This window comes from Phoca vitulina, unplaced genomic scaffold, assembly GCF_004348235.1.
Source record: "Phoca vitulina isolate PV1807 unplaced genomic scaffold, GSC_HSeal_1.0 scaffold21, whole genome shotgun sequence".
In the NCBI taxonomy this organism is placed as follows: Eukaryota; Metazoa; Chordata; class Mammalia; order Carnivora; family Phocidae; genus Phoca; species Phoca vitulina.
In genome coordinates, this window is record NW_022589724.1 from 18,664,381 (window position 1) to 18,691,952 (window position 27,572).

At 45.1% G+C, this 27,572-nt stretch overlaps 1 protein-coding gene across 1 annotated transcript in view; it reads right to left on the reverse strand.

Annotated features, from left to right (window-relative positions):
- Positions 1-1,291: 1,291 nt before the first annotated feature.
- BRINP1 (BMP/retinoic acid inducible neural specific 1) overlaps positions 1,292-27,572 on the reverse strand; it is a 172,297-nt gene continuing 146,016 nt past the window's right edge. Inside the window, exon 8 of the mRNA XM_032418496.1 lies at positions 1,292-5,978. Coding sequence (XP_032274387.1) covers positions 4,838-5,978 — 1,141 coding nt within the window. The 3' untranslated portion in view covers positions 1,292-4,837. The remainder of the gene's footprint in view (positions 5,979-27,572) is intronic.

Sequence of the window (27,572 nt, forward strand, 5' to 3'; positions counted from 1 at the left end):
AGATATCTGTTATCCCCCCCCCCCAATTAACTCTGTGACTTTTAAGGTGATTTCCTGCCCATTAATTCAAATCTATGCCATTCTATTCCCTCCATTCATCTTGATTTGTGAATCTGTTGAGAAGGAAGGAAGATTCTGAACTGAAGTAGACAGAAAATGTACCATATGCCTTGACTCAGAATGCTTACAATTAGATCTGATATTGAAAATCAGGGAGTGACCTTATTTGTAACTGCAGACCCTAATAATGATTTGGAGAGAGAAGGGGTATTGAGAAAGGAGAGTTCCTTTTAGGTTCTTAGGGTTGACAGGGCTGAAACCACTAACACTCAGTTTCCAGGAAGAGAGTGATCTGCACTCAACCTGAGCTCCTGTAACCATCCAAGGATTTGAGTTGATCCTCAATTTGAGTTGATCCCATATATAAGATGCTGGTGACTTAAGAAAAAATATATATTATAATGTAATATAATAGTATATTATAATATATATACTATGTATTATAGATATATATGTGTATATCTATCAAAAAAGAACATATGTGTGAGTTTGTATATCCTATTAGTTTAAATGTCATGGGGCTAATTCTTGATTCTTATCTTGGATAGAGATTGTTCTAGACAACCTTTCCTTTAGTGCAAATGGAGAGGGAACTGTAATCATGGTTATTGTTGGAAACTTGTAGAATAACTTTGGGTATAATTCCTCATCTCTAAAGGTTGAAATTTTACAGTTCTTTAATGATCCCTTTAACATTCAGAGTCTGTGGTTCTGTGTCCACTCTTGTCTCACTTTCTTTGCTAAACTGACCTTCTTCAACACTAATAATGTATTTTGCCTTAAAGTCTTTTTGACTGTTATTAACAGGGCTACATCAGCTTCTTTTTAGTTAATATTTGTCTAGCATATTTTTATCCTTTAATTTTAAAACCTTCTTTCCCTTTACTTTTTTTAACTTATAATGTGTAGTCTGACCACCTCTGTCTTTCTACTCACCAGTTTTATCCAATTACATTTATTGTGATTATCTGTATAGTAAGTTTTGTTATTATGTCTATGTGTCCAGGTATTTTAATGATTCTTTTTCTCCTTTTCTGCCTTCTTTTTAATTTAGTTTTTTTAATTTTAAGTTTTTAAAATTTGAACTTTATACCATCTGTATCTATTATTTTATGGGTTAATGACTCCATACCCTCTGACTCTATGATCCCTTCCCCGATCACTTATCAGCATGTAGTGGATCCATATTGTTCTCACTTTCTTTCCACAGAACAGAAACTAGGAGAAAATGTTTGTCATCGAGATAACTTTATCAGCAGAGGAAACCCAACAAGATACTTTTACATTTAAAATTATATTCTTGGATTTGAATAATCCCAAAGCCTCTTTTCTTTCATTGTGTCCATTTGTTTTACTTCCCAATCTTTCTTCCACTTTGTAACATGCAGTCTATTTGCAACTATGATTTTAATCATTGAAGGGAGCCTTGCTGTTAGAATGACCTCTTCTTGCCCTCCTCTTTGAAGGGGGCAGATATGCCAGGGTCCAGAATTTTCCAATGATTTTATATGATAGCTAATTAATGGCTTTCTGCAGTTTCCATGGCAATGCCACGCTTTGCTGCCAGGCCTTATCCAAATGGGCATTCTGTTCACTCTTTTGCCTTAGCATCAGCATATTAATCAGACACCATAGGTCCTTGGTTGCTGCATCAAATTGGTAAGACACTAATTGAATTAAAATCTCACTTGAAGGCTTCAGGCTTCTCTTCCTCCCAGCTGGAGAGGAACCTTGTTAGCTCAAAGGGCCAGACCCAAGCAGGAGACATTGGAAAATCCACAGAACTTTGTGTCCTTTTATATAGCAAAATATTTTTCTTTTGCCTTCGAATAAACATTTTGATGTCTGAATCTTTCTCTCTCCTTGAAAATTTCTCTATTTCCCTGACCTTTCCAATCATTGGACATTGCTGTATTCTCTTTGTAATATGAAGTGATGCAGTTAGTATTTTCAAGGTGAAGGGAAGAGGATTTTCCTGCACATACAACTGGTGAAGTCTGGGAAAGAACTCAGGTGGAAGGCCCTAACTGAATTGTGATAAGGATTAGGTAGCACAATGCCTCTGAAGATTGCCTGGCGATTGGTAAAATGTGAGCATAGAGGTTCATATAGCATGAGCCTTTGAAGTGCTTAGAAAAGGTAGAGATGAAAGGAAAAAGGAAGAGAGGCCACTGAGAGGTGGTTAGTCTTAAATTCATTTAGCAGGTCATGAAGATCATGGGTAATTATTTCAACTTCTCCTACAGAGTTAAAATCCTCACTGCCCTTGGTAGGCTTCCCATTTAAAGTCACAATTTTAAAGCTTTAACTGACCCTCAAATATACCACGCACATTTATACCTTTGCGGTTTTGCATTTTCTATTCCTTTGGCCCTTCTGCTTCTTGCTATTTGCCCAACTCTGATTCACTTCAACACTCAGAATAAACTGCCCATATAAAGCTTTGGCCAACCCCATTAACAGAGAAAATAACTTCTCCAGGGCTCCTCTCTGTGTGCCTGACCCCATGATAGCACTCATCATGGTGTACTATAATTATTGTTTATTTTTTCAATTTGGTTCATATGTCTGTATTTTCATTAATTTGTGAGTGGCACAAAAATATAGACCATGTCCTTACAAATTTTTGTTTCTCTGACATACCCCATTCATCTAATAGGCATTGAATAGATGTTTGATGATTTGCTGACCTTCTGCAAAATCTTGTGCTTGATGAATAGCTGCTATGTGATCTCTGGCATGAAAGGATTTCCAGTCTAAATGAACACTGAATCCTCAAAAGCTGAGGTCCAAAAAACTATGTTCATGTGAAATGCAAGTTAGTGTTAAAGTCCGTATCAGAATATATGCTAATTCATGCTAAAAATTGGAACATTAAAGTTGGAATTTACCACTACAGAAGAAAAAAAAAAAGACTTATTCTTCCACCTCACCCCCAACACATGCACACATCCATAAACACACACTAGGTAATTCTTTACTTCTCTACTTCTAAACTAGATTAGGGATGGTGTTCTCTTTGAGTCATATTATCACAGACTCTGGCGACTCCTGAGATAGGTCTTTGTATTGTATCCAGGATGGCATTAACTTGAGAGAGAAATGCACATTCCAGAACTGGGACCAGTAAGTGGAAGGTATGCAAAAGCTGGCCAAGGTATAGGAGAACTATCTAATAACCAGATCTGTTTTATAACACAAAATGGGATGAACATTATTGTTCCCTTTCAGCAAAAGAGGAATTCAAGGAACGTGGAAGCTAGAGCTAATTAGCTTCCTGTCGCTGGAACAGTCGAGCCGGTAAACAGTGGTGATCTCCCTAAGATGGTGAGAAGGAGATTTGCACTGGGCATAAGTTTAGACCAGAGGAATTCCATTTTCTCTTCTGACCCTGAAATTTGTAATCCTGTTTCTCTGACAGTACAGAAATGAAGATTTGGATGTTCAGAAACACCTCTAGCAAGTACCACCTCACCAAAAAGATAAACGTAGAGATCCTGAAGACTAAGAAGTGGTATCTGCCCAAGTCCTCTATAAGAGTGCTCTGAAATGAGTTTTCTTTCTTGAGTTTCTCCTTTCAATTTAACTACCAAGTCCCAAAACAAGGCCTCTCACCTTCATAGATGCCAAAGAAATGGCAGTGTTATAATTTTAGTGTGTGCGTGCATGTGTGTGCATGTGTGTGCATGTGTGTGTGTGTGTTCTGAGTTAATCAAAGGATCATTTTTTTCCCATACTTACTTGTGGAAGTCTGCCTGGCAGAGCAATGCAATGTTAGAACTTACCCCATTTTAGTTTATTGTGGTTAATGATTTTTATTTAAACAAAATTATAATATGCAAAGCAATTTTAGGAAATCTGAGACCATTTCTTTTTGGAGAAAGTAGGTGAAAGGGGTTTTCCAGTTAAAAGAGAAAAAGCTATCAAAACAACCTGAGACTGAAAAGTATTTCATCCCTTGGCAGTGTAGCTGGAGGAGAAACCACAAAATGGCCACTGGGACTTAGAAGAAGGAGCGCTGCCTCTTGGGTCAGAAGGCAGAGTTAAAATCCTTATTCAGGCAGTAACCATGTGTGGCCACGGGCATGCCATTTTCTCTCCATGCTTATTTCACAAACTAAATCAAGGAGTGTGACAGCTGATATCTGAGGGTCCTTATTGTTTTAACCCCCTGTGATGTATCTGTTTCTCCCCCGCAAGCCCCCCTACTGTCCAGCTTCAACTAGCTTCGGTTTATTCAGAACGGGTAAGATAGCACGGTAATCGCATCCCTGCCCCTGTGCAAGAATGAGTCAAAAGAACCACAAGGAATTAGGCATAAAGAGGGAAGAAATCATAACCCAAGAAATATCTTTATCTATGTCCATTTCCTCCCACAAGGAAAAATGGCAGTGTCAGTTGTACATTACATACATCTCTCTTTCTTTTTAGTGTTTAATCTTAGCACCTGCACAGCAGAGATCTTGGCAATTCATTGCATATGCTCTCCCCTTCTCCCCCCACAATACAGCACCTGAGGCCTAAGAAGCAACCCCTCCAAGCTCCTCCAAAGGCTGAGACCCTTCTTCATGACAGATTATAGAAATAACAAACATGCCCAACGGTTTTATACAGTTGCTAGAACGTTTTCGTTTCCAACGAATGAAGACTCTTCCTCCTTTTCTTTGAATATTAATTACATTTTACAAATTTGTGTTTTGTTTTGTTTTGTTTTGCTTTGCTTTGTTCTGTTATGTTTGTACAACAAAAGGGAAAGCCCGTGGCGAGGAGCCCCAGGTTAACAGAGTTTGGCTGTCATCTGGTCCGACTGTTTGAGGATCTCGGTGTTGTAGAGGTCCAAGGCGTGGTTCACTCGGATGATCTCGCTGTTGGTCAGCTTCAGGCGGTGCTTGAGCATACAGGAGAACAAGTCCAGCTGGGGCTTCCCCGGGGCCACAGGAGGGGCCAGGCGATTAATTCGGTCCCGAATATCCAACAAGAGGAGCATCACGGACGAAGAGGAGTAGAACTGGCCACCTTGTGCGTAGGACTGGTTGACCTGCTGCACGGCGCTGCGAAGGAGGTCGGCGTTGAACCGCAGGCTGTACCCAAACACCTGCACGTCCGAGATCTTGATGTAGAACTGCCTCTTGGAGGGGTCGGACAGGTCCACGGGGCCCTGGCCAGTCTCGTTCCGCAGTAGGGTAGGTAGCCGAGTCCGACTACGTAGGTAGATGTGGACCGTCTCGAAGAACGTTTTCCACCGATTGCCCAGCAAGAGAGTCCAGTTGTAGCACTGGCTGTTTTGGAGACGAATCTTCTCCCAACGCGGGTAGCCAAACTCCCCGAAGGGCATGTTCCAGCCCTCCGAGTGGCTCCCGCTGAAGGGGTTGACATAGACAAAGAACATGGGGTCCAGGCTGCTGTTGCGCATCTGGCAGATGCGCATGGACATGCCGATCACCATGTGGATGAAGTCCATGCGGTTCTTGTTGCTCTTGAGTGTGAGGGACATGCGCTTGCGCCACCGGGGATCGAAGAAGGTGTCGAGGCGGATCTCGTTGCTGATGAAGGTGGTGTGGACGTAGAGGCGCGAGTCCATCTTTTGCAACAGGTACTTGAGCTCCAGGTCCTGGAAGTCCAGGTCGGTCTCGAAGCTGATGAACTGCTCACTCCGCTCCGAGTCCACGTTCTGTGGTTCGCAGCGGCCTCGGTACAGCTTGTAGCCCTTGTTGCAGGAGCCGCAGAGCGAGATGTTGGCCAGGCTGCACATGGCGCAGCTGTTGTTCCCCCCTATGATGCAGGGGATGGGGCGCTGGCACAGCGTGGTGCTACCGTGGCACACGCAGCTCCTCTGGCTCTCCAGGAAGGTTCCCCAAAACCCGTTCTCATTGCAGTAGAGAAGCGACTGGACCCTTGCAAGCCACTGCTGAATTGTCCTGGGGAGAGAAGGAAAACGGACACTGTTAGCCACACGGGCTGGGCTGCTTGGGGCGACCCGACCCACCATGCCAAGTGCAGCTGCCCAGGGGCTGAAAGGACTGGGTAGGACAGCGCCAACAGTTAGGGCACCGAATAGAAGTGAAAAGAACTACACGTCGTTCCTTGTCATGCCACAGACCAGCTTTAGGACTCTGCATACCCTTCTAGCATTCAGTGCCCACGCCTGTAAAGGGAAGGGGTCGGAGTAAGTCCTCTGGGGTCCTTCCAGCTCCAGGATTCCATTATACAGTAGCCCCAAAGGAGTTTGATCCCAGGAAATTAGAGCGTCCAAACAAAACACCCCTGCCAGATTGCAGCAGACTTTGGAAATCAGCCACAGAGAAGAACTTAGGGGTTCATATGTTTAACCTGCATCATGTTTCAACCCTCTTCCCAGATTCCTCCCACGAGGTTATATAACCTCCGACAACTTTGAACAAAAACAAATGATAGTTTATATTACTCTAGAGATCACCTAGTGCTTCCATATTGAAGATCTTACATGATCTTCACATGTAAGAAAGATGTTATCGCCCCCATCTTCTCCCGAGCTCCACACTCTCAATTCAGTGGAACTTGCCTCACAACACGGACCCCTAGGTCCCCACCCCCCCCCAACACTTTTATAAACGCTACCCAAGCCTGCCCCCGTGGTTCCAGCCACCGAAACATTCCAATGAAGATAGATGCTAGATCAGATAAGAAGCAGCAGAAGAACAGGTAAAAATACAGAAGGCAGTCAGCTTAGTAGCCTCTCATCTTTCCTCGTTTCTGTGTGAGTCATCTCTTGGCCATCTTCCATGCTACGAAGAATCCCTCACATGCGTCTGGCACTTTTTACCCTGCCCGGGGCACATCTGCTCCCATTTTCTCACTGGAGCCTCACAACAACACCCCGAAAATAGCTTGGGACCTGAGGTCAGTCAGAGATTGCTTCAAGTCCTGGCTCCTCCAACCTAGGAGCTGAGGCAGCGCCCGGCATTTCTTTTCGTCCACCTTCCTAATTGTCACTACCACACAGGGCTGTGGTGAGGATTGCATGAATTTTTCTGTGAAGGCTTCTCCCCAGACCTGCTTGGTATTAAGGACTCGATGAAAGTTAGTTCTCATTGTTCCCGCAGAGGGACTCTCAGCTCCATTTTATGGACATGGCAAGAGAAGCTCAGAGGTGAGATGAAGCACTCAAAGCCATACAGTGGGTGAGTGGAGAAGTCTCCTGGCTCATCGCTGTTTTTTTTTTTTTTTTTTAAACCTATGTCAAGCAAGAGTCAAGAAAGGCTCTCTTAAGGCCACAACGTGTTGATGACGACAGTGATCGAGGCGATGGCAGTGGCTTATGATCCCCGTTTTAGGAACCTGGCAAGACAAGCCCTCTTGCATCGTACGGCCTGGGGCAGGAGGCCAGCAATCCCTCAACCGTACCCCTCGCACCCGCCGAGCCCAAGCGCCGCGAGGGGGGCAGGAGAGCCCGATCCTGAAGAGCAGGTGCACTGGCCCAAGCAGAACTGAGTTCAAAGCTCAGTCCTGTAACCGGGAACTAGTCACTTCACGTCTCTGAGCCTCAGTATCCGCATCTGAAATGAGCATGATAAAGCCCATCTTCGGCAGCAGGGGGGAGAGGACCACGTGAGATGATATATTTAAAGCATTTAGCACAGAGCCTGGAGTAGCTCAATTATTAAACAGGTAGTAACAATAAGCACTCTTATCCCAGAGACTAAGCTATTCCTTTGAAGGTATTGAGACACTCTCAAGGATGTCACTATCTCCCTGGAGTTCGAGGGAAACCATTTTGTTCTATGGGATATTTGAAAATGGACAGCATTGACATGGCTTCCCAGAATGCTCTGCTTTGAACAAGTGGCTTATCAGCTGAGAGAAAATGGAGGAATAATTAGCGTGCTCCTTGAAGCTGCTCTGCCTTTTAAATCCACGGAACCACCCACCTCTGGCAATGAAACCTCCCTCGCAACGCTCCCAACACGGTCAGGAGACACCTGCTCCCCCCATCAGTTTCCCCTCTGGGCTGGAAGGCCTGAGAGGGGGAGACCCGTCCTCCCCTGAGCGGCTTGCCCCCAGCACGGCTCTCTCTCTCTTTGCGGCATGAATGAATGCTTGCTGAATGAATGAACCACAAAATTAATATTTTCCTTGTATTTTTCATTAAAACAACAACAACAACAACAACAGCAACAAGCCCCGCCGTCTCTTCTCTCCCCTCCAGGCTGCAGTATTCGTTCTCGACACCGTCCACCCACACGGCTCCCGGCCTCCCCAGCCTCTCCTTCTCGAGCCCAATCCTATTACAGCCTGGAGAACAGAAGCAGGCCCAGCCTTCAGGAAACGGAGCTGGAATAATAATGAGCCCTGTGGCTCCCACCTCCCCAACCAGAACATTGACTGAATATTGGCTATGAGTCATCTGATATTTTTGTGAGCTGCAGGGGCCCGCCACACGTCTCTGATTGCACGGTTCCATCTGACGAGAGCGTCATTCCAAAATGCCTCTTTCAAATGGCCCACACTTGCCCCTGTCACTCCCTCTCCAAGTGACAGGACAGTACCCCATTTAGAGCTCCTCTGTTCCCATCTGCGAGGCATTCTATAACCCCGTCGAGCGCCCCCTTTCTCGTGTCTCATCATTGGGCCCCTTTGTCAGCACTGCAGCCCCCACTCCTTGAATCAATGCCTCATTGTGGCTGAGCCCTCAGAATCTTTGGTTGGGGGAAAGAAAAAGATGAAAGTCCCCGGTGATGCTGCCACAAGCAAAGGGGCTAGCGGCGAATTAGGATTCCAGCCCTGTCGAGCAGGAGGGATTGGGGACAGAGGCCCTCTGAGGCGCATCAGCGAGCTGGTGGCACCTGCATCTCCTGACCTCAGAATAATCATGAGGTTGTGGGCCGTATCAAAGAAGGCATTAATGATACAGCCAGAGGACTTAGAGCGAGGCCGCGTGCAGGGGGGAGGGGACAGGGGGTGCGAGGCCCGGGGCAGGAGGAAAGGGAACAAGGAGGAGGGAGGGGGAGCACGAGGAAGGGTGACAAGAGGAGAACCGGCCTCGGTGTTAGAGACCACAGGGGCGACCGCGGAGCCCGACCTAGATGGGCGGACGGGACAGCGACCTAGATGGGCGGACGGGGCAGCGACCTAGATGGGCGGACGGGACAGCGGCAGGAGCAGGTGACTGGAGAGGGAGAAGAGGAGGGAATGAAATCAGAGTGGGCAGCGCAGAAATGCAGCAGCTCAGCCAAGCCTTCATTTCTCCTAACTCACAGGCTCAGGGAACATGGACGCTCGATGGGCCACCCGAGGGCAATCCGGCCTCTGCTGAGAAGCAGGGACTGGGTGTCCGAGACGGGGAGCAATGTCACTAGTGGGAGCCCCTGTTCCCAAGCTCCGCGAACTGTCTCCTGCTTTTCAATACTTCCTTTTGTGGAGAAAAGCAACACCAGAAAAACAAGCTCATTCCAGTGTTTTTGTGGGTTTGTTCTTGACACAAGCAACTTCCAGTAATGAGGACTCTGCCTCGCCCAGACTGATGTCCTACACTTTCTCCATCTCCAGCTGGGGCTCTGGGTAGTGATCACGGATATTCGGAAACGTGGCAATGCTCCACCGTGCAAAGCACCAGGAACCGGCCAAGGGACTGGGCAGCTTACAACTCCGGAGCCCTCACTCTCTTGCAGGCCTTGTGCTGGAGGCCCTTGAGGAGCGAGATCCACGGAGTCGCTCCACGTTCCCGTTCTGCGCTCTCTAACCCCAGCGCCGCCACGCTTTGTGCTGCGAACCGTAATGTGAAATTACAACGATGCGGCAAGAAGAAGGACACAGGCCACGAGAAGAGAAGTAAACTGAAATCATGGAAAAATACTGAAAGTTGGAGTGTGTGAAGGGCCTATTATCACATTCCTCGCTTCCTCTGGACCTGCCAGGATCCCTCTCCTCCATTCACAGATAATTGGAGCTCACCGACAAGTGCTCGGGGAGAGGCTGGGGACCAAGGGTAGGAGGGACTGTGATCTATAAATACCATTTCCCAGGCTAGCTGGTGACAGCCTGCCTCAACCCTGGCAACAGAGGAGCGGCTTAATAGGCCGGCTCCAGAGGGGAGGGTCTCACAAAGGGCTGACACAGTCCCACTGCAAGGCAGTCAGTGTGAAGCAGTGAGGACCAAGTTTTAAAATGTTTTCCTCTGTCCCTGGGGATCCGGAGCCTCTTCCGTTTGCAGCCAAAGATGAACTCCAGTACATCTAAATCAGCCTCTTTCTGTTGGATGTGATTTCAATTCATTCTGACCGGGGGGTGGGGTGGGGGGGGGGGTGGACCACAGAAGCAGAAAACCTTCCTGAAGAAGACTGGGAAATGTTCAGCTCATCCCCCTCATGTTTAGACCTGAACATTGAGACTTTGGGGATTAGGTGAAGGATCAGTGTTTCCTGAGAGCTTTCTACATTGTGGCTGTTATCCTCCTATGCTCACATCAACCCCCTGAGATAGGACGCCTTTGTGATTTTCATTCTACTGAGAGGACACTGAAGGCCAGAGAGGGACTGTGATTTTCCCATGGTCACACAGCACGGATGTAGCAGATCAGAGCTCGGGATGTCTGGATCCAAACCCAGTGTTCCCTCCAGTCCCTGGTGTACTTTCCTTACCCTCTATAACCCAAGCTGGAGGAGAGGCTAGGCTCCGGGCCATGCTCCCCCGCAGGACTCTGTCTTTGCCTCAGCCAGGATTTTCTGGCGACCTGCCAGGTCTTCCAGTGACACAGCTGGAGTTGCTCGTCATTTGGAGGACAGAGACTCTGCCACCCAGGGCTTTCCACCAGAGCCTTCAAAGACACACACCTCCCTTTCAGAACCCACCCGGGTGGGGAGCCCAGGCTGGGATTCTTAATTCAAGCAAACTCCCCGCTGATTTTAATTGGAGGTTTTGCCTAAGACAGGAATGCAGTGCCGGGCCAGTGGCATTTTAGGGAAGATCACACAAATAGAGTGCCAAAGAGATCGGGGCGGGGGGGGGGGGAACAGATCTAGGCTAAAATAGAAAACTATAATCCATAACTCCCGTTTGCCTACCAGGAGTGTTATTTAAAAGGGGAGAGGAAATGAAAAGAAAATGAAATTGGAGCTCTGAATTATTCTTTTATTTATGCCCTGTGCTTCTTCCTTGGCATTTCTTTGACACTGTAATGGGTGTCTGAGTAATTCCATGATACTCCACAAAATGTACACTCTCTCTGTAGACCGTAGACTAGACTGAGAAGGCAAACAGTTGTTTCTAGGCTTCTGATGATGCACTGTTTTTTTGGTTGTGTTGTGCATGACTATGCATGTGTGCACGTGTGTGTGTGTGTTAAAGGCAAGGTGCTGATAAAAATGAATATATCAATGGTGTCAAACTGTTCGGGGCTCAACTGTAAGAAACCTTGGTTTATGGATGTGCTAATGTGAATTATACTGGCCATCAGACCTACTCTGTGTTCCTCATTTTCCCTGGATAAATATTTAGTTTTTAAGCATTCCCCTCGTTGAGTTTCTATCATTGCCTTAATAACCTGTTTTCCCTGCTTGTCTGGGTTCTTCACATGATGTCAGAGCCTCATGGAGTGAATGGCTCATAACCATAAGGAAGGAAAGACCAAAAGAAGAATTTTGTAGTCCCTTGCCAGGATGAAGATGCCTTCTAGTTTGGAATCATGGAAGAATAGGTCTGATTTGCAGAGGACAGAGGTAGAAGGTAGAAGGAGGAATGGGGAGAACAGCCACATAAAAATCCAATGAAGTCTTTAAAATCAGGTTGTCAGGAGCTTAATCGGGGAGGATCATGAGACAATTTTTGCAATTACACAGTTCTGTGTCTGGAAGGAGGTGACAGGTAACATCAGCTGCATATTCAAATTCAGCATCTTGCTTTGGGGCATGGGATGTGCTGGAGGCAAGTGAAGGAAGGACCTGGACAGGTAACATCAGCTGCATATTCAAATTCAGCATCTTGCTTTGGGGCATGGATGTGCTGGAGGCAAGTGAAGGAAGGACCTGGAAAGGTAACATCAGCTGCATATTCAAATTCAGCGTCTTGCTTTGGGGCATGGATATGCTGGAGGCAAGTGAAGGAAGGACCTAGAAGCCTGTTTGGGGCTGACAGAAAGACTGAAAGCACAGGGAGCTCCCAGGTGGAGGGCTGCAAGAGCGGTTTATTGTTCCTGGCAGTAGTCAGGCAGAAGAATGAGAGGCTAAGTCCCAAAGGCTAGAAAGTAAAAAGGGGCTAATCGGGTCTAATGGACTTAAGTCCAATCATGAAGTACCATACTGGTCATCTCCAGCTGGAGCCATCACAGGTGTGGGAGTCAGCTAGTTAAAGAAATCCTGGACCCCACTCTACTACTGTCTGCTGTTGTATAGTTGACCTTGCCATGTGACCTTGGATCAGTCACTTGACCTCTTCGATTCTCAGTTTCCTTATCCATCAAATGGGGAAGGTAACATCCACCACACGCTTTGTCTTCAGAACTAGAATCAGTAACACAAAGCTCCCAGGAAGTTTGCAATGCAAGACCGTTATGACTGACCCTTAACTGTTATTGTTACTGAGGGCAAAGAACAACTAACTGCATTTTATAAATGCTTCAGGTAAAAATATTCCTCTCAGTTACTAGAACAGCTCAGTTGATTATAGCTTAATACCCTCGTCTCTCTGGTTACTCACCCTCCACAGTCCTAATGAATGCTGTCACCGTGATGCTTGAAGAAAAGGCAAGACATGGGCTTTGGAGTCAGGCAAGATTGGGTACTGAATCATAGCTCCGCTACTCATTATTTAACCTTCGGCTAATTGCTTGTCCTTCCAAAGTTTCTGTTTTCTCAACTACAGAATGGAGTAATAATACGGCACTTTTGAGAATCAGGTAAGATATGTTTATAAAGCCTCTGACATTTGGTAGGTGCACACTGTGTCTCCTGAAAACAAACTATTGTGTTTCTCTGGCTCGCACAGAAAACGGTCCCTTTGAAATAAGTAATTATAGATTATAAATCCAGGGACAGAATTCAATAAATGTCACTGGGTCAGTTGAATACTGACATAAAAACAGCAACAAGAACAAAACCTCTTCTTGACACTTAATCTCTTATGTATCCCCAAATCATAAACAGATGAATTACAGATCTAAATGAGAAAAGTCAAATAATAACAAAACTACTAACATCAACCAGCTTCGTTAGGAGAAAACATACGGGGACATTATGATGATATTGGAGGAAACAGAGATTTTTTAAAACAGCTCATCATAAAGGAAAAAAATGATTAATAGGGATATATTAAGATAAAATATATCCATCAAAAGATACCAGTTGAAGAATAAAAAGACAACCCTTAGTTAGAGCGTATATTTGCAATACCTCTGGCCAATCAGAGACTATATTTATAATATATAAGTAACTCCTACACTGGTTGGATGCTGGGCTCATCGGGGGGCATCTTATGCCACTCTTTAAATCAGAGTAGATGCAATTATCACAATTTTTATTTTTCTTGACAATGTACTCATTAAACTATTTAATATATGTTATTTGTCCCAGAAAGAAAGAAAGAAAGAAAGAAAGAAGAAAGAAAGAAAGAAAGAAAGGAAGAAAGAAAGAAAGAAAGAAAGAAAAACAAACTACAAAGCAGTAAGAAGAAATCTGATACTCAAAAGGCAAAATAGGCAAACGATATGAACAGGCACTTCATAAAAGAGGATATTCAAAAGACCAATAAGTACATGAAACTCCACTTCATTAGTCCTCAGGACAATGCCAATTAAAACTCCAATGGGATACATACTTTGGCAGGATGGCTAAAAGAATAAAAAAATGCAAATCAAAAAAGATGGGGACCGCTAAGTATGAGCGAAAGGATGTGGAGCAAGGGAGACTCTCCCGTGTTACTGGCAGGAGAGAAAATTGGTTCAGCGAATTCGAAAAACTGAAAGTATCTACTCAAGTAGATATTCGGTATAAAAAGAAGCAAAACTGAGCTGCAGTGCGTGTAGCAGGCGGGGAGTGCCCAGAGTAGGACACAGGTGGGGCTCTGCAGTGCTCATAATGGGTGCTTTTTATTTTTTATCTGGGTGCTGCCGGTGACGTGTGTGAACTCATCTCGTGAAAATTCATCTAGCCATACACTTATGATATTTTCAACTTCCTACAGGTCTGTACTACTTTACTAAAGCATTGATTTAAAAAAACCGTCCTTTAAAACAACCAGAATTATACTATGATGGCAGTATCCCTTTGCATTTTTATGTCTCTTTTAAACTTTCTAAAACTCTTCTGTTTGGTGCTCTAATTTGATCTTCACAGCTCTTCCGTGCTGTGGGTGGCGTTGAGAGGGGGTCGTGCATCTCATTTTAATGAGAGAACAGCTCAGCTCAGGGAGTGGATGTGACTTGCTGCAGGTCACCAGTGAGTTGTCACATCGCTGGGATTCTAACTCGCCCATTGTGAGCTTGCCGGCCAACTCGGAGGGCGGACGTGGGGAGGTGAATTGGAAGTGGCTCTGAAGGGGGATAAGAAAGAGCCATCCACAGATACTGTAAGGACTTCGTTCTATTTCTGACTCAGTCCACTGAGCCTCTAGATTCTATTCCAAACAGGAAGCCACTTCTGAGCCCCAGGGAAGAAAAAAGAAGAAAGAAAAAGAAAAAAATCTAAACTAAAAACAACAGAAAGGGTCTGAAGATGCTTATTTTCTTGCCTTACGTCAGCTGAGTGAGTCAACTGCCCTACTTGCTACAAATGCAGAATGACAAACAGGGATGCGAGTGGAGATCCGCCTCGTAGTGTTGGTTAGAACGAACCCTGCCCATCACTCACGGCGAAACCCAGCTGGCGGCATGCATCTCCCGGCCCCTCACCCAGACCCTACACCCTTGGGTTGCCATGGGGTTCTGCCTCACAGACTGCCTTCTTTTTGCCCCCATAAATAGAAGAGAAATGCCAAAAACATTCTTAGTTCAAAGCTTCGTTGCCCCATGGTTGGGAGGGCACTTGCAGGCTTCTCTGACTGAGTCAGCTGTCCTGAGCCAGCCCAGGGTTATCCGTGGGCTTGTCCCTCTTCTGTAACAGGACAGTTTAATACACACTCAATATAGGTCTTTGTCACCAAATTGCTACCCTCCCCCCACAAACACATACATACATACACACACACACACACAAATGAATAGGTCAGGGACTATCAAAGTAGCAATTTACTCCAGGGAGAGCTGTCTGCGTTTAGAGTGACAGATTTTCAGAATCCCAGAGCTGAATGACGCTTAGACCAGACCGAGTCCATGGGAAACAGAGCCCAGACAGGTTATGTGCCTTGCTTCAAGTCACACAAGAAGTACCTAGACGCTCAGAGCCAGAATCGTCCCCCTGAGGAAGAACCTAATACACTGCAGAAAGGTACCATTATACCTGGCGTGAATATGCATGGGGGAAAAGGAAATATTCACACTTCTCAAGGATTACTGAACACTGGATCTGAATGGTTATTTATTCCTGGAGACAAAAATGTCAGTGTGGTCCACTAGTCAGAATAAGTGTTTATGGAGGTCAGGTAATCAATGGAGTTTTAGCTCGGTCTGTCTCACAGTAGGTCCAGGGGTTATTTCCTATAGTTATTTTCCTGATTCTAGAACACACACCCGGAATTATTCCATAACTGAAATACTCAGCAACTGGCAGAATCCTCTCCCTTTCCACTTCCAATATCCACACTACACATTGCCCAAATAATGAAATCATATTATGGAATATTCTCTCCCGTTTTTAACCAGCTTCCAAGAAAATAAAACAACAATAACAAAATATGCACCTTGGCTGAAACATGTAGCAAGGGGTCAGAACCTTAAGATAAATACACTAAACAATCTTGATTGACAAAGGTTCCAAAGGGCAATTTTGTATTACAAAATGTTTCTTCACAAGGTCTCTGAAGAGTGCCCCTCTCCTTTCTACTAAAATGTATTACACTGCAAAAAAATAAATAAATAAATAAACAAAACCCACTATGTATGCCAGGTGGCTCACAGATCCTCTCAGAGACAGATCTATATTCCTTTCCCTTGAAACCTGGGCAGATTCTACCACTTTTTTGACCAATCCAAGAAGGCAAAAGCAATTCACCCAGTTTATAGACTCTGATCTCAAGAGACTTGCAGCTTCTACCTCCTGTTCTTGGAAAACTCCCTCTTGGAGCTGAGACCACTTACAAGCAATCTGACCACCCCACTGCCGTGATCACATGGAGAAACCCTGGGAAGGGAGAGGTACGCAGCCGAATCCAGCCTCTGGCCATCTCTTCCAAGGCACCAGACATGTGAGTGAAGCTTTCTTGGAACCTCCAGCCCAGCCCAGCTGCCAGCTGAATACCAGTGAGTGACTTCAAGTCAACTCCATGTGAACAGAATTGCTCAGCCAGTTCGGGCGCAAGTTGCTGACCTGTAGATCATGAGCATAATATGCTGGTTGGTGCTTTAAGCCTCTAAGTTTGGGTAGACTTATTATATAGGCAATAGATATTCAAATTACTCTATACCATGAGCCCCAAAGAGAACTGAGGCTATCTCTTCCCCATTCCCTTATTACCAGCCTATGTTACAGTACTAGGCAGCTTTCTAAATACGTCCCCTCGTTCCCCGAGATTCCAGGCAATTATCCTCAGGACCTGTGAAAATAATAGGATATCTCTCCCATGATTGTGTTCTGTTATTGGGCACAGTTGACCTAAAAAAGAGGTAGGTTATCTAGGTGTGCCTCATCTAACCAGGCGTGCCCCTTTACAAGCAGAAAGCTTTCTGTGGCTGTTAGCAGAACGAGAGCTCTGAGATCTGAAGCATAAGAAGGATCAGGGGCACCTTCGTTCCTTTGAAGATGGGGGAGTCCACATGCAGGGAGCTAAGAGTAAACCCTGACCAACAACCAGCAAGGAAATGGTGACCTCAGTCCTCCAACCACAATGAAGTGCATTCTGCCCACAACCTGAATGAGCTGGGAAGTGGGTTCTGCCCCAGAACCTCCCCATCTTTATTTCTGCCTGTGAGGTATGGGCAAGAGATTCAGCTATACCACACCCAGACTCCTGACCCAAGGAAACTAACTGTGACATAATAAACATGTGTCACTTTAAGCCTCCAAATTTGTGGTACTTTTTTACAAAGCAATATCAAACTAATAGAGGCTTCTCTGGCCAACACACTTCTCCACTTGGTTTCATTTTACTCTCTAATAAAATGACAGGAAGAAATCGGCTGATCGTTTAGATTCCCTGATGACGATGACATTTTATGATGGCATAATTTTAGGTCATTTACCTTCCTGAGCCTCAGATTCCTAGGGTAAAGCACCCCTGGTCTTGTCTATCAGTCCACCACTATCAGTCCACCCTTCACATAGTTCCCAGCACCTAGTCGGCGCTCACTAAATATTTGTTGAATGAAGGAATGAATGGATGAATAAAGGAAGATTCGGTACAAAGATTAATGTAAATATTCTTTGCCAAGAACAAAGAACTGTGCCAAAGATGGCAACAGAAGGAGTATTATTGCAGGACATTTGGCCAGTCATGACTTTATGTGAGCCTTAGTTTTCTTACCTGTAAATGGAGAGACTAATCCTTGCTGTTAGCTCCCAGACAGGTTATTATGTATAAGGCTCAAATCAAATCATTGACAGGAAAGCCCTCTGCAAAGTAAAATAACCTGTACATAAGGTATTTGTCTTCGTTTACTTTGAAAGGTTAGGAATGTCCCTAAGCCTAATGGGGTAAATTTATTCTCTAATTATACCAGAAACTGAGTACCTTCCTGCTATTACTTTGGCTTCTTCTGGCTAGCAGTCACGCCGCCTCTCAGCGGGAGCGGTGCCTACTGGGATGCAAAGCCATTAGCATCTGCTTCAGCAGGTGTCAGGAACTCAAGTCAAAGAAGACAAGCTGAAGGATGAGGATCTGTTGACAGGAGGGATACCTGTGGTACCACACCAAATAATCTGGGTCACTGCCTCTTAATCTGGTGTAAAGCACTTTTTCTAAGGCTATGTACTGAGGGATGCAATCTCTTGAAAAACTTTGAGAAGAAAGAGTTCTATGGCCAAATAAGTTTGAGAAACTATATGCCTATGACCCCATCTCTATTTAGGGTTTTTTTTTTTTAATTCAACATTTTCTAAACTTTTTCAATCAAAGACATCACTTCATTCCCCCCCCACACACACACACATACACACACACATCACAATATCCTATAGGATTCACTTAGGGGAATTCATTTTTGCTTAGTTTCTACTAGTGAGGGGACGATGTATTTACGGCAGTGAGGGGAATATTCTAAGCCAAGGTTAGTGCAGTCCCCAGACCAGCAACATCAGTGTCATCTGGGACCTAGGAACCATCCCAGACCTGTTGAATCAGAAATCCTGAGGGGGGGGGGGGCAGCAATCTATTTTTCAAAAAACCCTCTAGGTGATCAGGATGCCCACTCGAGCTTGAGAGCCACTGCTGTGATCCACAGATCAGTGGTAAAGCTCATGTCAACACAGGGAAGAAATAGTGAATCCTTTTACACCTGGGAGAGAAAGTCCATTGATTCTCTAGCTCATATTTCAAATGGCTAGCAGAGAACATTTACTAAACCAGAGCATTCCTTCTAATTTTTTTCTCTCCCAATAGCTACTCATCAGCTAAATGATAATATACAAATTCCATAGTTAGTATTCAATTCCTCCATAGTTTCATCTCAACATACGGGTCTAATCTTAATAACAACTAAGACAAATATACTAAGAGTTAATGTTAATTGACCACCTAGATATGCTAAGAACACTGCATATATATCTTAGGTAATCTTTACAATAACTTGGTGGGGAACGTTCTATTATTATCCTCATTTTACAGATGATGGCACTTAGGACCAGAAGACACTGAGCACACAGCTCACCCCCAGGATTTAACACCAGACTATCTGGTTCCAAAGCCCGTGCACTCATGTTCTTTTTCTACACTCTCTGTTTTCTGATTTCCCTCTCTGGATGAAATTAATCTTACAGTCAATTCTTGATATGTTGTTTTCTGGAATAGAAAACCATTCTCTCCACCCCAACTGCAAAGCATCATCATCCTGCAACTTCCATCTCAAAAGCTCCCTCAGTAAGCACTGTATCATTGTGGGCTGGGCAACTTTATCTGTCACTGGGAGCTGGGGGGAGACATTGGTCACTGCCCTCATGCAATCTGTGGTCAAGACAGGGATGGCTGGGATGAAACACACGATTGCAAATGGGCCAAGTGTTGGAAAAAACGGCCACACAGGATGTAGTAAAGACATCCCATAGGACATTGCAAACTGGTCCAGTGTGTCTGGGCAATCATCCCTAAGAAATGGGGGCTTGATCTGAAAGTTAAAGGATGAATAGATTAATCCAGCCAAAGAGGCGAGGGGATTCTCCAGTCTTCCCCAATAGGGACGTATTTCTCTCCCTTCTTACCTCTACTGCTACACAAATTGTTTTTACAATGGGAACCATCATAGAATCTACTTCATAGGCTTGTTGTAAGGATGCAATGAGTAAATAAACGTAAGGTGCTTAAAACCGTGCCTGGTATATATGTTAACTATTATTATCATTATTTTTTTTTCTTACTGTATGACCTTGAGCAAGTTGTTCCACTAACAGTGGCAAGTTAGTAGGAGTAAGAGCTTCTGTCTCAGGACAAACTGTGTAATTGACCTCCACGCGAGTGACTCGCCACACAGCTGAATAAATAAATGTGCGATGCTCACTGAATACCCACGACCGGTTGGTTATGCGCAGACAAAGCCCACATGCCTCTGTTCCCTCCAAGTAACAAGCACGCCTGTTCTCACATCTGCTTATGCCAGTTGTATTTGCCATGATTCGATCATGGAAGTCGAAGTCAAATAAATCAATTAAATATGAGCTGTCTTTTTCTGTGGAAACTAATTTGAATTCTATGAACAAATTCTAGAAAGACATTTGCTGGGGGAAAAAAATGTCATCGATTGAAATAAAGGAGAAGTACCTGAAAATGATTAGGAGGGGACATGAAAATCTACAAATGTTTAGATTGTTTCCTAAGAGTCTTTAAACTGTTGCTCCACTTTGAATAAACAGAAGTTGGAAATGTTATACAATGACGGGTGTGGTTTATGCAAGAAAGCCAGTAAAATGTCAAACAGAATATACCAGCACCCTCAAAAAAGATTCTGGCCCTACTTCAAAAGGGTTGGCCAAGGAATATTCATGTATATATTTTAAGTAAAAATAAAACGTGTTTTAGATATGTGCGGCATGTATATACATTTTAGGATTCCCTATTTTTAACTTTTGCAATTAACTGACAAATTTTTGGTCTCTAATTTTGTCTGATAAGGAGCCACGGGCTTTGACATCTTACTATATGCTAAAAGTGGCATACATGTTCTTTTATTGATTTTCTAACGTTAGGTATTATTTTTCTCTCTACCATACCAATTAGAAAAATGAAGCTCAGATACCTTAATACCGTGCCAGGTTTACATTGTTAGTAAATGTACCTTCTTCTTGGCCTATCAGACTCCAGATTGTGAAGTCTTAGGTATCTTAAATTACATTGCCTCACTTCTGTATTGTTACATGTGGCTGGGCTCGTGCTTTGTCTCCTCCAGCGGAAACATCCATTTCTTGGAGGCAGAAACAGTGTCCTCATCAAATATCTAGGGTTGACTACCCCTGTGCTCCTGATTACATTAATACTGTATCCGCACATTTCCTTATAAGTTACGAAGAGTTTTCACATATATCCTATAAATTGACTGGGACGGCAGCTCTACGGGGTAGCTATTCTTATTATCCTGAGCGTACAGATGAGGAAACAGAGGGCTCAGGGAGGTTTAGAGATTTGTGGAGGTCACACATGTAATAAGTAGCAGAGCAGAGACTGTCTAATAAACTGAACCTGACTTCAATAAAATATAAGAAGTCCTATCCCTCTGCCTCACTGCAGGAGTCTATGGAGATTAAATCCCGAGGCGAGTTAAGTAAAGGGTTCAGAGAAGAATCAAAACCAATGCGGAAACGGAGGGTCATCATAATAGGGCTAACGATTATCTTGGTAGCCAGAATCTTTCCATAGACACCGATTAAACACCCTGTGGAGCAGGAAATATGTTAAAAGCTGACGTGGGTTCAGAAGCTATGGCCCCAGGGTTGGAGGGACGCCCCCAAGAGATTTTCATCTCAACAATGCACAATCATATTGTGCTTGGGGAAGGCCCGGACTGGACTGCTGGGTCAAGGCCACGTGAACATGAGAAGTAAAAATAAACCAAAGACCAAGAGTCATCGGAAAATGCCAATAATTCTATTGCCCGCCCTCAAGTTAAAGTGCCATGGATCTGCTTTGCCTTGTAATACTCTAACCTCTACAAAAATCAGGTGACAGCATGCAGCAAAGAAATACCAAATCACAGTGACATTAAGTACCTACTCAGCGCTAGGGATTTTTCTTCATCTCATTGAATTTCATAGACTCTGGGACGTGCCTATTTTTGTCCCCCTTTTGTTCTTTGTTTCTTTTTTCTCTTTTTCTTCGATAAGGTACATTTCACAAAGTCACATAGGTAGCAAGAGATACTTTCAGGATTTGGATCCAGGTCAGCTGAAGACAATCTCCATCTGCAGTTTCCATCTGACCATACTGCTTGGACTGTCACAGTCTGAGGGCCTCGGTTTTAATCCTGGTGTATTCACGAATTCCCTGAGTGACCTTAGACAAGTCATTTCACCCCCTCTGGCCTCATTTTCTTCACTTATGAATGAGGAAGACAATCTAACCACACACAGTATATGTGGAAAAAATCCTTAAATTATTTATATGGCAATGGGACACAATTGTAAAATATTATGTTGCCATGCTTTGGGGACCCCATTCCAAGTAGAAAATAATTTATTTGTCCCTTCAGTGAACAATGTTTTTTGAATAGCTACTGTGTGCCGATTCCCATGCTAGGAGATTAGGGTGTTAAAGTGGTCAAGAATGTGGTTACAGACACTTGCCTGGAGCTGTTGGTCTCATAAGACAGATAGGCATTAATAAATAGATAAGCAAAGGTGTTATAGTTAACTGAAGTTTGGGGCTTCATTTGGGAAGTCAGGATGTTAGGAAAGCATATCAAATAGGCCCCGACACCCTTTCAATGCAAGGAACACAGCCTTCGGAGCTGAGATCTGAAAGACATGCAGAAGCTACTGCAGTGGAGGAAAAGGAGAGAACATTCCAGAAAGAGGGAAGAACCTGTGTGAAGCCCTGCGGAGTGGGAGGAAGCATGCGCATTTAGTGAAATGAAAGATTAGCGGGGTTGCATCCGTGACAGCCAAGAAGAGGCATGCAACAGAGAGGGAGGAGGTACGCAGGGGCCAGATTGTGGCAGACCTCTAGGTCAGTTTAAGATTTTGCTCTTCCTCCTAAGAGCAGTGATTAATTACCAAAGCCTTTAAGCAGGGATGCAGCAAGACTGAATTTGCTTCTTAAGCAATAATTCTGACCGTCTCGTGGAACATAGATTGGAAAGGGGGTACAATAGATTCTGGGAGACACGGTTTAAAGGCCATTATAGGGGCGCCTGGGTGGCTCAGTTGGCTAAGCGGCTGCCTTCAGCTCAGGTCATGATCCCAGGGTCCTGGGATCGAGCCCCGCATCAGGCTCCCTGCTCAGTGGGGGAGCCTATTTCTCCCTCTCCCTCTGCTGCTCCCCCTGCTTGTGCTTTCTCTCGCTCTCTCTCCTGCCCTCTGTCAAATAAATAAAATCTTTTTTTAAAAGGCCATTGTAATTTGGGGCAAAAGATCTTAGTTTGAGCTACAGGCTACTCATTAAAACTGACTAAGATTTAATTACTGATCTTATATCAATATTTTGGAGTTGAACTGTGATTCTCTCAGTCTCTCCAAGTGATATTTCTCCTACAGTTGGGCAAGACCTCAAGGTAAAGGAGTCCAGTTGTTTTCAAATTGTTTAAGGAAAAAAGATCCCCTTATTTTCCCAAGTGAGTTCGAATTCAGACTTCCCATAAAGAAAATGGACATGGGGCGCCTGGGTGGCTCAGTCGTTAAGCGTCTGCCTTCGGCTCAGGTCATGATCCCAGGGTCCTGGGATGGAGCCCCGTATCGGGCTCCCTGCTCGGTGGGAAGCCTGCTTCTCCCTCTCCCACTCCCCCTGCTTGTGTTCCCTCTCTCGCTGTGTCTCTCTCTCTGTCAAATAAGTAAATAAAATCTTAAAAAAAAAAGAGAGAAAATGGATATAAAGAGCTGCTCTGGTGAAAGGTGAGGTGTCATCGCTCACTGCTCAGCCTGCACCTGCCCCCACAAGGCACACGTTTTGCACCCCGTGTCCTCTGGGGCACCTGCTACAGACCCACTATGGATTTAATGTGGCCCATGCAAGCCCATACAGGGCAGAGCCGCGACCTGAACTCAGGCCCTCTGGTTCAAAGCTGTGTCCTTTTCAAAAGCACACCCTGCCACTAAATAATGATGTTTTGAGGACAAATGCCCTGTTGCTTGTTTCTTTAAGTGCCTTCCAGGGTCTGGTGTTGGGCTGGGAGGCCAGGTGGTCAGTCAACGTTTATGGAATTGCACGGAAGCCTGCTGCTTTATGCTCGCCCTTCTCCCTTCTTCCCTCCTTTCCTTCCTACCTTCCTCTTTTTTTTTTTCCTTTCTCCCTCCCTCTCTCCATCCCTCTGTCCTCCTTCCCTTCTTTGCAAGGAGAGTGGAGTGATTTCCATCACCAAGCGGTTCGTAGTCTAGGCAGGGGATCTGAACGCCCTGGGCCATCATCCTCGGCAACAGGTAGGAGAGCCTAGAGGTTACAGGAAAGGACTGCCAGGGTTTGAATCCTGCCTCTTACCTGCGGTGTGATTTCCAGCAAGTCAGTTAACATCTCTGTGCCTTAACTTCCTGGATACTCATAAAATGGGACGATTTGCTGCTGCCTGATAAGGTCATCTGCCTGGGCTCCAGAGTTGATGATTCAGGGTTCCACGGCTGGGGCCATTTCCTAAATCTCAGCACACTACATTCCAGCCTATAAAATTCTAATCCCAATCCATCACCACCCCGATGACCTTAATGAGCTAACCCTGCCTTTGGTATCATCATACACTCAAACCACGGTGTCTCTGCGTCTGCATACTGCTCAGAGCCTCCACCAGCCCTTGACCAGCAAGCCCACCGATGAGAGAGCAAGACAGTTCCAATACTGCCACTTACCTGCCCTGTGACCTTGGGCCAGTTAATTACATCTCTGCCTCATCAGTTCCCTCATCTATAAGGCAATCAACTTTGTAGAGATAGTATATATATATATATATATATATATATATATATATATATATATATATAATAAAATATGTCATCATTACCAACACTTAGACTTGTTGAGTATTACCATGGGCTAACTAACTTACATGCAAAATATCAGTGCCTGGTAAAAATAACAATAAGGAAAATAGCTGACATATATTGTGTGTTTTCCATGTGGCAGACACCGTTCTAAGCATTTTATGTGGGTTAAAGCATCTAATCTTCAAAACAGCCTTAAGAAGTTGGCGCTATTATTAGCCCCATTTTACATATGAGAAAACTGAGGCTCAAAGCCGGTGCTAACTTCCCCAGGGTTACAGGATAAGCTGCTGACCAACCTGGGCTTTGAACCCAGGCAGTCTGACTCTAGAATCTCTATACTTAGCCAGCTTTCCTGCTTGTTATAATAGCTGCTCAGTAAGAGGCTGTTATCGTTTTATAATTAGTCTTATTTGCCCTACATATAAGATGGTCACCTCTAAGCTCTACTTATACTCATTTTATCTCCAAAAAAGATTTCCTCTGTCCCCAAAGACCCACAGCCCCCAATATTCACTCCCTTGAATCCGGGCTGGACTTTGGCCCACAGAATATGGCGGAATGGACTCTGTCTGACATCCAGAGCTAAGACAGAAGAAGTCGAACAGCTTCCTTTTGGTCTGAATATGCTGTCGCACTGCCAGAAGCCTGGACCACATGGACAGGGCACGTGTAGGCAGTCTGCCCGGCAGCCTCCACTGAGCTCCCAGCCGAGAGCCAGCAGTTTGCCAGCCGTGGGCATGAGGTCCAGTCCAGTCAAGCCCTCAAAGGAGCTCGGCCCCGGCCGACTTGAGAGACCCCCGGCTGTGCCCGTCAACCTACAGAATCATGACAGTTGATAAGAAAGTGTTGTTTTGAGCCACTAAGTCTTGGGGTGAGTTTGTTGGTGGCACTGCATAACCAGAATGTGCCCCTTTTGCCTTCCAGCCCCGTGTTAAGGTTCCAGGATGCCTTAAAACTAAGCCCCGATTACCTAGACTTGACTGACCACTTAATTTTATAGGTAAACACCTCTTTGAAGTAACAATAAAATAATTAATATTTATTGGCCTTGGGTATATTATTAAACTCTCTGTGCCTCAATTCCTTTACCTGTAAAATAGAAAGAGTAAGATAGTGAAAGTACCTAGTTCCTAAGGTTGCAGTGAGGCGGAAATGAGCTAATTCATCTAAGGTGCTTAGAACAGTGCCTGGCCTTTAGAATACATATATAAAGTGATAGCACCCTCTTTCTCTCTGCCCCCCCCCAACCCCTCTCTTAATGGAGCCAGACATTTTATAGGTTTCTTAAAATTTTTCAATCCTCGTCCTCATACTTAACCCGAAGGCAAAGGTTATTAACCCATGTCGCCGGGGAGGTGCAGGGACTAACAGAGAGCCTCGTGGCTGGTGAACGATGGAGCCAGGACGTGGACCCAGTCCGTGTGTGGTTAAAGCCCCATGCTCTTTCCCTGTCCCACCCCTGCCTCGACAACACCACCCCTCCGCGACGCATGTAAAAATCCCTCTGACCCATGGGAGCGATGGCATCTGCTTGGTGGACTCCTCTCCCCTGGAGCCCGGCTCACAGACAAATTACAGCAGAGCGATGGCCTCATTTGCAAATTCCAGCTCGCTCAGCCCCGGTGGCCCAAGGCCCCCTGTGTTAGCACCTTTGTGTGACACCAGTCCGTGGCGGGGAGGTGCGCTGCCTGCCGGTGTGAGAAGCACTCATTAAAGGCTCCGATTCGGATGTCAGGAAGCAGCTCACAACCAGCAAGGAGGTTCAGCTCTCCTGGGAAGGCTTCAGAGGAATCCACGCGGAGCCGAGTTTCTGCGCCCGGCACCCCCCAGTACCCAGCATTCAATGCTTGTTAAATGAACATAATTGACTGACTTGCCAAGGTGGAATTCTGGACACCCTCCCCAGGTGAGCAGAGGAGGGATGCTGTGATTAGGGCAAGTTTTCTCATCTCAGGAGGAGAGAAGGCAACACTGTGAGTTCTTCGTTTGAAGGTGCAGCAGGACATTTCTAGCCTGACAGCTTGCACGGGAAGAGCTGTGGACATCTGCACTCAGAATAGGGAGGTGATCTGCTGAAGGTCTCACAGCTTGCTAATGGGAAGGCAGGATCTCAATCTAGCCCCCTGATTCTGTCTGGGGTTCTTCCCATTCCTCTGAGGAGAGAAACGGACTTTGAAGAGGTAATTAAGTTAAAATTAGGTCATTGAGGTGAGCCTCAACCCAACAGGACTGGTGTCCTTATAAGAAGAAGAGACTGGGACACCGAGAAGCACAGAGGGAAAGCCATGTGAGGACACAGGGAGGAGGCGGCCATGTATAACCAAAGAGAGAGGATTGAGAAGAAATCAACTCTGCTGACACATCAATCTCAGACTTCCAGCCTCCAGAACTATGAGAAAATAAATTTCTGGTGTCTAAACCACTCAGTCTGTGGTACTTTGCTATGGCGGCCCCGCCAAGCTAATTTTATATATATATATATATATATATATATATATATGGAGCTGTTCGTGATTGCTAACAGAACCCCTCCTCTGAAAGACATCCTTCACAGCACTGTTTACTGTGCTCATTTCTGAACCCCCCACTGTGCCTGAGGCAGGTCACATGACAGAAGCCTAGATGGAATCTCCTTTAGGCACTCGCTCATGGTGGCGGTTTGGGCACGGGCTGCAGATGACAAGGAAGCCATTTTGTGACTGGACCCCTTTCCTAGTTCCTGCTCTTGGGGCACTGCAACAAGTGAGCAACGGGCAGAGCAAATCCTATTTGGTTCATAAACTAGGTGCGAAGCAATGGGTTCAGAGTTGGAAGGAATGGGAAAAACAGAGATGAGCACAGACAAGTGTATAAGGAGGAGATTTCATAGTGAAGAAATAGGGAAGACGGGCAGGGGCTTTAAAGTAATGTAGATGGATTTAAAATAAGGAGCTTTCTGGATTGGTTGGTGCAATCAAGAAAGACTTCATGGAGGAGGCAACATTTGATCAGAGTCTGAAAAAATAAGAGGAAGACGAGTGGGTGCACGGAGGTGGTTGGAATGAGGGAGATGTTTAGGAGAGTGTAGTGGTCTTTAATCTTTGAGTACCTGTGGAGCTGGATGATGAAGAACACAGTATTTAGAAT